Source organism: Mycteria americana, chromosome 3 (assembly GCF_035582795.1).
Source record: "Mycteria americana isolate JAX WOST 10 ecotype Jacksonville Zoo and Gardens chromosome 3, USCA_MyAme_1.0, whole genome shotgun sequence".
Classification (NCBI taxonomy): domain Eukaryota; kingdom Metazoa; phylum Chordata; class Aves; order Ciconiiformes; family Ciconiidae; genus Mycteria; species Mycteria americana.
Window position 1 is genome coordinate 114341497 of NC_134367.1, and position 12740 is coordinate 114354236.

Below are 12740 nucleotides of genomic sequence, written 5' to 3' on the forward strand. Positions count from 1 at the left end.
ATCATCTGACTTTGTCCTTTTCCTTTCCACATATCTAAACCTTAGACTTACGATCAAAGTGTTATTAGGACCTTTTTTCTCTTTGAGAAGAGGACACATTCCTTTTGGCCAATGAGCAGCTCATGCAAGGAATTATATACTTCATTTTGTTCCTAGAAGAAACGTGAGCAGCACACAATGAAGTTACACTATACAGGCCCAAAGCCTGAGGCGAGAAAAGTGCTATGAGCCCTTCATCAGTTAGGCTGGTCTAACTTGCTGCCCAGGGTCTTAGAAAAATTCCCTAGCCAAGCAGTGTTATCAGCTGCATGGCTTCCCCACTCGTTTTCCTCAACCTCTCTTTATCACCAGTGATATAGATAACCAGTTGAGCTCCCTTTGGTTCACTTTCCTCACCAAAACTTTCCGTATAAGAAAATGAACTCACAGGTTTTGGATTTGTTTCTTCAAAGTAAGCTCAAAAACAGTGCAACTGGGAGAAGAGAAACATCAAAGCTGGCAACACAGCATCTAGAAAAAATGTCAGCTGACAGTACCAAGGAGAGGACTGTAGCTTATTCCTCATAACGGTGCATATGTTCGCATGGGAAGGAAGAAAAACTAGGTGACAAAAAAAAAATTCAAAGACAATGGCAAAAATCCATTCGCTGCAGATGGAGTCCCTCACTGTACAGTCATTCACCATAGTTTAATATCATAAAATATTTGATACCGGCTGCATCAGGACTGTGCTACTGATCACACAATTCCAAAACAATCCCCATCCCTCCCTAAAATGAAAATGCAAGCTGAAGCAGCGCCATACTTGGGGAACTGAAAACACCTTCAGCTACATTACATTAAAATGTTCTAACTGAAAAGTGATAGAAAAGTTAAAATACTAGATTTGGGTTTTCTCCACATTCAGCAGAGAAATCACTTTTGGCAACACAGTTGTAAGAAGTTTTTTAAGGCATAAATAATAGAATATTTATGTGGAATTCATTTAATGGATTTTCTATAATCAAGATCCTCCTGCCATTTAAAGATGTAAGTTACTTAAATGTCAGTCTTGAGAAGTTCCTCTCTCATTTAAAACACTGACATTTCCAAGGGGCATTACATTATTATTTACTCCTCATATCAACGAAGCGTGTCCATGCTGCTTTACAGTACTGATACAGGCAGGTTCAGTAACAAAGATCTGCTCCAATGCTTTCATTCTTCTTATCCCTCCCTCTACAATGTCCAGTTCCAAAATAGGGTTTAAAATCCAACGTAGTTTATTTCCTTCTGGACAGTAGTGGAACAAACAGGCCCACAGAGATCAGTTTAGCGTCTAATTAGGATATATCCATTAAACACTGAAACTGCTATGCCACTTCCCCTAGCAGAAAAAATAAAAATTCACAGAATATTTCCAATCTGAATTCCGTAATTATCCATAATGCTTTCAAAGTTCAAGGGGCTTTTTTTGAGTTGTCACCGTGTCACCTCCCCAGGCACCCTCTAAAACCTCTTCCTGCTCCATTTCTGTCTGGCTATTTCTACTAGCTACAAATTCCTACCAAAAAAATACAAAGTACATCTCCCTAACCTTCCCCAAAACAAGATATAAACATACAAAGCATTCTGGGCATAGCTAATCTAATCTGAGCAACCATCACAACAAAATTCATCAAGACAGCACAGAAATTTGCTACACTGTTAGCGCTGACCTCTGTAATTATCCAAACAGATGCATGTAAGTTCAAAAGGAATTATCCAAAAACGCTTCACCAGTTAAGGCTGGAAACTACAATGCTTATGATTTGTACTAGAACATTAGGAATAATCCTTTTGTTTTCTGCATCACAGCCAAGAGTGAAGAGCAATACTTGACCTACCCTCACTCTCAAAGACTATGTAGGAAATGTAGTCACTATTAGTGAACTCAGAACAGAATCACCACATGCGTATGGCCATATTGGCCTTCTCCCATTTTGTGCCTTTTTGTTTTCACATTTTGTATCCAGTTTCTATGGCTGGATAGAATCACCACATGCGTATACTGGCCTTCTCCCATTTTGTGCCTTTTTGTTTTCACATTTCGTATTCCAGTTTTGTAGCCAGTTTCGTGGCTTTATTTTGCCTTTCAAGTAAAATTTCCTGTACATCAGACTTACCAAAAAGGTGCTTTTAAGAGCTCAATTAAATGCCAGCTATTTTTTCTTTTTCTATTATTCCATTCACTTGTCCAAATTCCAAAATAATCACAAGTCTTCAGAAAAGGCCCAGCAATCACTAACTACTGCTGGTGTAAGAATCTTCTGATTTACTTCATACTTTCAATTCATCTGCTTACTATTAAATCAGACAACAACGGAACTGAACAGTTCACAACAAATTGAACTGTAGTAGCTTCCCCTGCTAGGGTTTCACAAACAGCTGGGATATTCTCTTTTATATATATATATATTTATATAGAGAGAGACACACGCACATATTTTGTATATATATATACACACATATATATTTGTTGTATGAGGAGGACTTTTTTTTATTTTTAATTTTTTTATTAATTCTGTAAGTGATTTATACCTCTCTAGTAAAAGGAATATAAAAATACATTTGGATTAGTTAATCCAAATGTATTTTTACTAATTACATTGCTAAGGAATTATAAAGATCAGATTACCAATTACAACCACAGGCAATCACTCAAAAAAAAGAGGTATTTCACTGTCACATCCAATGACATAAAAGAGCTATTCATCAGCAATTATTTGTCTAATCTCTTTCTGTTAACATTAAACACTGCAGGATGGTTTATTTATCTCTTCTTGCTAAAGCAGAAAGCAAAAAGATAAAAAACACACCATCTCTAAGCCTTACTTCCCATGCTACAAGCAAATCAACAGACTGTATGACAGCCAAAAAAAATGCAACGGGCAGGGAAAAGAGAAGAGAATGACAAATTTTAATTGGTTCTTCCTCATTCCACATCTTGTATGATGGGTGAGAAATGATGGCACACATGTCAAATCATATCAGGAAAGGATACTTAAGAGCGTCAGAAATAGGAGTGCCTCCGACTGTGTGTGTTAAGGTCCCGATATGAGCTGGAAAAGATAGCCTGTAACAGTTAAAAGAGCTGCCAATTTTCAAGTAAATGGGGTTCTTTGAAATGTGGCATAGATTAAATTATTTGTGCATCCAAAGCGCACACGGCTGGATTGCTTTATTGGTGTCTATGCCGCTGTAAGAGCTCATCCATTTCTGTGACAAACAAGGATCCCCCACATCAGGAGTTGCAATGAGCTGGAACTGAGGGTGGCTCATGAAATGTGTGTGGACAACACATTGCAGAAGGAAGGTCAGCAAATTTACATTACTCTTATTATCATATAAGGACTATCTGGAACCCACTCAGTCCATAGAAGGATTCTGTCTGTCCTCCTTTTCATCGGGTCCAGACACAGACTCAGTAAGAAGATACTTGGTGTAACCTTACCTTAGGATAAATGACAGTGCTCTAAGCACATCCTGCACAAGAAGCCTCATCTTTGCTGAGGAAGAATGATATTTAAGGAGGAAAGGAAGGCGAGACTGAAGCAGAATCATTCACATTAAACAGGGAATTCATGCCAGACAAAGTTTGAAAACCAGCATCCTTCCTAGTCTCCAGTCCATGTTATGGCCACCAGGAAGGTGTTCTCAGATGGGAAAAGCAGGCAACTGTGAGGGTAAAACCCTTAAACAAGCCAACGTTCCCCAAGAAAGAGATGGAAACTTGCAAAATCCAGCACGCCCTGGTGATTCCTCTTGGGTTATTTTACACCCATACATGGGACAGCAGGGGTAAAAGCTCTCTCAGTGCTCTCCATTTCAGTCAGAAACTGCACCATGCCATCCTTCAGTGATCCACCTACCCTTACACCAATGACTCCCACTAGACTGCTTGAGCAAAAAAGACTGGTCACCAGCTTTGCCCTAGAGATCAAGACACCACAGGGCTCCATCTCATAGTCACAGGCAGCAGGACACAATGCTGCCGTCCATCCTGCCGCTAACACCCTCAACTGTAGGCTACAATAAATGCTGCTATAGAAAGGATATGGCCACCTGCTCCTGAGACAGAGCCATGCAAGAGCATGGAGAATTTGTGCAGTAAACATTGCTTGGTGGCATGGAGGGAACATGTCTTTTCCTATTCACAAAGAGCTGGAGTGGCAAAAGCAGAGGGTCAATACTGCCACAAGTACCACAACTAAACCTCAGCCTTAACAAGTCTATGTCATAAACATGGCACCTGAAAACAGTGGGCCATAACTCTCTTGAGGGTCGATGAACAGTTCAAAGGGGACATCAAAGCACTCTGTTTCTCTGCCATCCAGCTTTCTGCAGACTCTATTTCCCAGCAAAATCAGGCAGTAACTCAATTCCTCCAAGTAGGGATGTGAGTGCTTACATCTACAATCATTCCTCACTCCAAAGCCAGAGCTGCTGCTGCTAATTATGCACGATTTGGGCTGAGAATTCTTTATGCTAAAGCTGTGAGGGTACAGAAAGAAAGACCAGGACCACATGTAGTTCTTTCAGGGGCTAAAACATCACAAAAGCATACAGAACAGAATTTGGAGGTAAAATGAAACCGACTCCAAACCAAGATACCTTAGCTATTTAAGGCAACAAGAGATGCTTCTTTAGGCTTTCCCACGCTCTTTTCCCAGTCGGCTCCAAATGCCTTTAGTATTTTGAGATATGCAGAATTCCCAGGAGATGCATAATTCCCACCAATTACAGCCACCAGTTGCACTGTAGTTATCACAGAACCTATAAGCAGGCTTTAAAAGAGCAGGTATAAACATACATGGTTGGCTGAAAAGCCCAAATGTCTGATTTTTAATTCAGAAGAGTGATGGTCAGATGGCAACTCAAGGACAGACCCGATCAGAAAAGTGATTTTATCTTGCTGGTCAGCTGGTCAGGTAATTCGGTAGGATCACTGTACATGGGACAAACTGCAGCTAGAAAGACCGAACAGAATGGAAAGGAATGGAATGGAACAGAACGGAACAGAACAGAACAGAACAGAATAGAATAGAATAGTTCCGGTTGGAAGGGACCTACAACAATCATCTAGTCCAACTGCCTGACCACTTCAGGGCTGACCAAGAGCTAAAACATATTATCAAGGGCATTGTCCAAATGCCTCTTAAACACTGACAGGCTTTCGGCATTGACCACCCCTCTAGGAAACCTGTTCCAGTGTTTGACCACCCTCTCAGTAAAGAAATGTTTCCTTATGTCAAGTCTGAACGTCCCCTGACTCAGCTTTGAACCTTTCCCCCGCATCCTATCACTGGATAGCAGGGAGAAGAGATCAGCACCTCCTTCTCCACTTCCCCTCCTTAGGAAGCTGTAGAGAGCAATGACAAACCCAGAGTCCTTAGCTGCTCCTCACAAGATATGCCTTCCAGCCCTTTCACCAGCTTTGTTGCTCTCCTCTGGATGCATTCAAGGACCTTCACATCCTTCTTAAATTGTGGGGCCCAGAACTGCACACAGCACTCAAGGGGAGGCTGCACCAATGCTAAATACAGCAGGATAATCACCTCTTTTGACCGGCTGGTTATGCTGTGTTCGATGCAGTTTGCCCTCTTGGCTGCCAGTGCATGCTGCTGACTCCTATTGAACCTGCTGTCAACCAGCACCCCCAGATCCCTTTCTGCAGGGCTGCTCTCCAGCCACTCCTCTCCCAGTCTACACTTGTGTCCAGCATTATACTTGTGCCCAGTCTATACTTGTGTCCACCTCAGGTGCAGAATCCGGCATTTGTTCTTGTTAAATTTCATGTCATTGATAACTGCCCAGTGCTCCAATCTATCCAGATCCCTCTGCAAGGCCTCTTGTCCCTCGAGAGAATCAACAGCACCTCCCAGTTTACTATCACCAGCAAACTTGCTAATGGTGCATTCAACTCCTGCATCCAGGTCATTGATGGATGGATCCACCATTAATAGATATTGAACAGAACTGGCCCTAGAATTGAACCCTGAGGAACACTGCTGGTGACTGGTCACCAGCCAGATGTAGCCCCATGCACTACAACCCTCTGAGCTCTGCCCTTCAGCCAGTTCTTCACCCAGCACACTGTGAACTTGCTCATCCCACAGTTGGACAACTTGTCCAGAAGGATGCTGTGAGGGACAGTATCAAAAGCCTTACTAAAATCCAGAAAAACTACATCCACCGCCTTCCCTTCATCCACTAGGGGCGTGACCTTATCATAGAAGGATATCAAATCAGTTAGACAGGACTTTCCCTTTGTGAACCCATGCTGACTATGCCTGATGATTGCATTGTCCTTTACATGCCTTTCAATAGCACCCAGTATAATCGTCTCCATAATTTCTCCAGGTACTGAAGTTAGATTAACAGGTTTGCAGTTTCCTGGTTCTTCCCTCTTGCCCTTCTTATAAACTGCAATAACAATTTTAACAAGGTTAAAAGGGTTGGTGTGGCCTTGCTGAAGCACAGCTGGTAATAACAATCCCTCCTCCTTCTCTTTCAGCCTGGAAAAGTTGGTCACTGTTGTGTTTAGAGGATGAGAAAACGTCATCACTGCATGTGGTTTTCAGTATAGCTTGTGCTGTTCCTCAGCAGAGCTAACTCTCCTCTCCACTCCAGACTTAAATTCAGGACTTAAATTTGCTGTTCTCTTGTTTCTGACAAAGAGGCAGCTCTCCAGTTCCATCCAACCACCCACATGCAAAAGGTCCTAAATGCCAAGAAACTTCACTAAAAAAAAGGGAGGGGTCCAGACACATTAAAAACATAGTTAATGAGTCATGATTAAACAGCAGCTTTAATGATGAGCATGAATAAACTGTAAAAAAACTGTTTTGCATTACATATGCACAACCTTTATCAGGACAGCAGGCAGCTATCAACAGGCCAGGGAACTGAAGAAAACAATGCAATTATTTAACTTTTCAGAGGCTGCACAGGAAGCACAAGGTCCTCATGCTTAAGGAAAGCTATACTGCTTCATAACAGGAACACCACAAATCTGCAGAGGTGGCACAGTCTATACATCTATCCTTTCCAGACAGACCTTCTGGCTCACTTACCTGTTTAGGGTCGACAGTGGCAGCTGGGGACTCCAATTCTATTGTTACAGGACCATCGTTCTGGATGTGTACCTGCATGTAGGCACCAAACTTGCCATCTGAAAAGGGAAGAGACAAGGAAGTGCTGAGGGGTCTTGGAAGGATAACACATACCACAATCCTTACCAAATGTGCTACTAAAAAGAAAAAAAAAATACGTAAAAGGACAGCCAACTAACAAACTGCAGAAAGCTACTAAAAAAACCCCAGTCTATGTGGTCTGACATTCAGAGATGATAAATGCGCAGCTAAGTACAGAAATGTGCACAAAACAAACCAAGTCTACAGATAACCAAGGTGCTCACAGTTCAGGGTAGGCAGGATAGTTCTCACAGGCAGGAGATGAAATTTTAAAGGATGTAACAGCTAAGCCTAGGGATCCAGTCCAGCTAATCAGTTGATGTTTTGAAGAAATTTTATATATAAGTAAAAGATAAAAAGACCTGAAGACTACTCTGAAGCATTTGACACTGCATATTCTAGAGCAGGGGACATTGGTGTGCAGCTCAGTCCCAATCCACTACAGCAATTTCTATGTTCCTGTTTGCAACCTAGGCCATTCTTTGACAGAGGTTGGCAAAAAGCGCAGAAAAAAAGACACTGTCTACTCCCTCAACCCTGCCTACTTCACAGGAATACACTTCTGAAATCAGAAATGTCTATGTCATTTGTCATCAATGGCATTTATTAGCACACCAGCTGAGGCACAGACCACATTTTGGTAAGCATTTGAGAAGTTTCCATCACAACAGACCCATGACATTTTTATGGTGTATAGTCTACAAAAGCCATCCCTTTGTATGCTGTCTTCTCACATCTCATTTTTCTTTGTGCAAACTTCCTTGCTCCATTTTTTCTAGTCCAGCTTTCTACTCCTCAAACACACCCCACCCCTGGCTGAGCCTACTTGACTGCTCACTCCCACATACTCTCTTCTCCTGTCCCGCACACCTGAGTAGCCTTTCTAGATCTTGCTGTAGGGACAGCAACAATAACAGACACTGCCATATCAATACAAATGCATGGAAGGGAAAAAGGTGTACTGCAGCAAGCAGACAGCAGTTATCCAAAGACTGGAACAGTCTTACTCACTGGGAAGGCAGGCCTGGAGCCTGCTCAGCAACACAACCAAAACCGCTTCCAGTACCACTTTGGGCAGTGAGCAAGAACATGCTGAAAGCTGTAGGCTCAAACTTCGGTGGAGTAACCACCCACTGGGAATATTTACATGAGACTTTGTATAGCTACACAGCAACTTTCCATGGCAACATGTGATGTCCGTGACTGAATGGAGGTAAAACCAAACTGTCCTGATTCTTCATGAACATGTTACTAGCTCTGGAAGAGTTTTCAGTCTTTCCCTGTCACATCCTGTAAGTCAGATAGAAGTCTGGTATTTGCTTAAAAGAAAAAGGAAAAAGAAAAGGCATGTTTAGGCCTGTCCAACACATATGGGCCATATCACAACAGATCTACTGCCCAACTGCTTTTTCAAAGGCTGTATGCCACAAGCCACCCCAAGAGCTAGAGGTACAAGCTCTGGCAAAGCCAAAAACTATAGCACTGCACAAGAGTCTGCTGGCAATGGTCCAGCAGCCAAGGAAAAGATTCCTGGACTGATGACTGAAGAGTCACAGCAACAGAAACACCAATGAGAAGGGGGCAAGAGCAGGATTCGAGGAAGTATTTCTATGAAAACGAATGTGATTTACTGAACAAAAAGCTGCACAATTTTACCAGCTGCACTCCTCAGACATTTTCTGCCCCACAGGAGGTGGCAGAAGAGAATGCATGCCCACTGTCCCAGCTCACTGTTTCTACACAGGCTCCTTTGGTCAAATTGACTTTCTTCAATGTTTCATGTGGGCTGCAAAATGTTATGGGTGTTGAATCTAAAAACCCGACAAAGGCATGGCTGCCACAGCTGCACACCCCCAGGTCCAAACAGTAGCAAGGCTGAGCATGTATTCTCAGTAGGCACACACGCACAAACACATGTATGCTACACACACACACACACACACACATATATACACACACAGCCAGCTGCACAGATACTAACACAGACACACTCAGCACTCACATAAACACAAATAGTACCTACAGCCTCACCTGATCAGCCTCACTGGCTGATCAGGATGAAGGTCCATTAGTGGGAAATACGTACATATATACAATGCGGACCGCCCCAGCAGCTGGGCTTAGACACTCAGTCTGCCCAGCAGCTGCCCATGGATCTCGGCCTCCCCAGATGCTGGCACCTGGGGATGCAAGTCTCTGAGGCCTGCAGCCCTGTTCCAGCTGCTGGTACAGGCCCCCTCGTGCACACACACATACATCTCCCCCCAGCTCTCTGGCAGTTTGCTGGCTCCCCCCCCCCCCATCTTACTCTTAGAGACACACACACGCACACACAGAGGTCTTGACTGTAGAGACCCCCGGTCTCTCCAGCAGCTGGCCAGGACTCCTCTAGTCCCTCTGGAAGCCAGTTCTTCCTTCGGTCTCACCCTCAGAGACATACACCCAGACTCAGCTCTGGCCACTGCAGCTCCTTGCCAGCTCATCCTGCTGTGTATTTGCTCACTCACCCCCACTTGCAGACACAGGCCTTGGACCCATGGTCCCACTCCAGTTGCTGCACTCAGACCCCCATTCACACACATGCATGCAAAACGGTGGGTCTCTCACCCAGGAAAATAGTTAGAAATGGACTTTAGTAAGAAGGCAAGGCAGACTGTGCTGATCAGGTACAGGGCATGGCCACAAGTGTACTGACCAGTCATTGCTTACATGTGGCTGGCCCTTTTTATACCCATATCCCTTTATTTTCCCATGCTTGTTCCTCCTGAAATCACCTAGATCCACCCCTTTCCCTGCCTTTGCTTCCTCACCTAAACATCCCATAATAAGTCTTGTGCAACCCTGAAATGCTCTCCTCCTGCATGTGTCCTATATCTCTAGGCAGTGACCCCCCTCAGTCCAAAAGGTGCTCCGGAGAGCCACTCCCGTTGACTCCCCAGGATGGGCATCACACCTGGACCACAGAACTGAGGATCCCCCAGGACAGCCCTGGGAGGGGCCCAGACAGGGTTTGCAAACCTGAGTCCAGAATTTGGGTTCCCCTGCCTGCCTCTGTGCTCCTTTGTGTGTGTGCAGACCAGTTTTGCATCACATAACCTAAGAAGAACTACTACAGCACAAGTGAAAACATCTTTCCATCTGACAACTCCACTGTAGGGTCAGTACCCTCTGGAGGGAGGGCACAATTGAGGCTGCCATGGCATCAAAGAATGGCACATCAGAAGTTACTGGCACATCAACAGTTACTGCTTTAAAAAGGTGCAGCTGACTTGATTGGGTAAATCGGGTACATAGAGATACCATGAAGCTGTCACTATTTCAGGAAAGGATCAGTGTGTTCTGAATGCTAGCTGATGGTGCAGAAGAAAAAAGAAGAGAGTTACTAAATAATTACAGAAAATAACAGAAAATTTATGAGACAAAAGCATTACAAAGCAAGTGAAAAAAATCAAAGATCTGTTCTCATTTCATAAATTTGCAGGAGCCTGGAACCTGTAAAGGATCCCACTGAGAAAAGATGTCAGAGCAATCAAATAAATAGTCATTACAATTCTCCAGCACAGTTTTCAAACCCTTTGCCACCCATGAGAGATGAGAACCTGCAGAGAAAACCCAGGCAGTTTTTTCCTAAACCTGTAGCTTATGGTTTCACTGGTGAATCATGCAGGCACACATTTTCACTGATGCCTATAAATAACTCTCAGTTGAGAAATAAAAGCTTGAAGAATGCTTGCTTTTGGTTAGCTGTATCTGCACACCTGAAGTCTAGCTACCATAATGTGTAAGAGTCTCTTAGAGAACAAATACAGACTACAGAGCAGGAAGCTCACAGAATTGTTTCCTGCACAGAAACAGACAGTTTCTGCATCTGACAAGCACAATAGAGCAAGACTCTATACCTTCATGCAGACAATGAGGGAAGGATCTACTGACGCGCTCAGAAAGTGGTTATATTGCTTCTTTAGGAAGATCAAGCAGATGCTACTTGAGCTGCTGCTCCTAGAAGGGTTTTTGTTATATTTACAGTGTATATGGAAAGAGATGTACCTATATGCTGATCACATAAACCAGTCAAAACTAATGCATCTTTCTTTAACAAAATAATAAACAAAAAACACCATCTTAAACTTTATTAGTGGGAGCACAACTTTTCAAATAGCTCTCTACATATCATATCATATCATATCATATCATATCATATCATCCCTCTGCTGTACTTTACTCACGGAAAAGGACTGCCTTTTGCACTTCCCATACATGTACGGACCTAAAAAAGAAAGTAAACTTCACAGGCCCCTTTTTTCAAAGGCTGATAAAGTGGTCAAATATCCCCCCACCTTTACCAGAACACTCAAAGCACTCCCATGTCACAAGCACTTTCTATCTTGTTTCGGCATCAGAACTGCGGTCAAGGGTCATCTTTCTATAACAGCTCCTTCCCATTCGCCTCATACTTAAACTTACAGTCTTTTGACCCAAGGTCACCCCAGGTCAAGGCGAATCACAGCTCAGAGACTTTAAGATTCAGAGCTAATGGAAACAGTACTTAAAACAGAAATATCTGTCAATTCTGCCCTCCTTTACAGCCTCTCTCTTCCAGACCTTCCTCTCAAAGACAGGAAGGGTCTCAGCACCTTGCAACTGCCACAATATGAAAGGCAGTGCAGTTTTCAGTCTCGGCAACCTCATTCTCTCAACGGATTTAAAAAGCCAACTGAGGGAGAATTTCTTCACACATTCCAAAATCCCTTTATTGGTCTTAATCCAAAATGTCTTGTGCACCACCACACACCCTCATCTTCAAGCTTTCAAACATACTGCAAAGGTTATGTTGCTGTCAGATGCAGCTGCCACCCTCCCTTATCACAAATTGATGCGTCCCATAGTTTCAGGACCATGGTCCCTGCACAGTATGTGCTTTCCTCATGGGATGCTTCTGGATTTTTGTGCTGGCAGCTCCCTTATACAACAAAACCAAAGGGTTCTAGCGGTCCATTGGTCCTCATAGCTCTTTTCAAGAAGTGCCCTCACTGTAACACAGCTTTTTTCTCTGCAGCTTCAGGGTCTGGTCTTGCCTGAAAGAACAAGGGAAAGCTAAAACCTAGTTTCACGATTTCTTCTTAAATCAATGCCTAAATTCCTCCTTAGGAAGAGATGCTTCTTCAGCAGAATCTCCCCGTGTTGGCTACCTGCCTCAAAAACATGTTCCTGCCTTCCTTCCCTTGTCCCAGTGTCTACTGTAGTTTCAGTATATGGCAATTCATATAACCTTTCAGAGAAGGCATTTTTCATTTGTGTGTTACGGTTTCCTGAAGAGGTAAGTTGCCTGACTCCCCTAAAACAGGCATCTGTGGTACCACTGCATTTTGCATTCACCGATGAGCACACTGGTAGAACACATCACCTCTGTGGTGCTGGGGCAGACAGGCTGCAAAGGAGTTGATTGTTGTGCCCTTGAATGCAACTTCTGAAACTCTGATGCAGACAAATCCCTCTTCTGCACAAGACTGCAAGGAAACTGAAGAC

General features: G+C 43.4%; 1 protein-coding gene across 1 annotated transcript in view; it reads right to left on the reverse strand.

The window, feature by feature from the left end:
- Window positions 1-12740, reverse strand: part of DTD1 (D-aminoacyl-tRNA deacylase 1) — a 32603-nt gene that overhangs the window by 7642 nt on the left and 12221 nt on the right. Inside the window, exon 4 of the mRNA XM_075496603.1 lies at window positions 7095-7192. Within this exon, the coding sequence (XP_075352718.1) occupies window positions 7095-7192 (98 nt within the window). The remainder of the gene's footprint in view (window positions 1-7094; window positions 7193-12740) is intronic.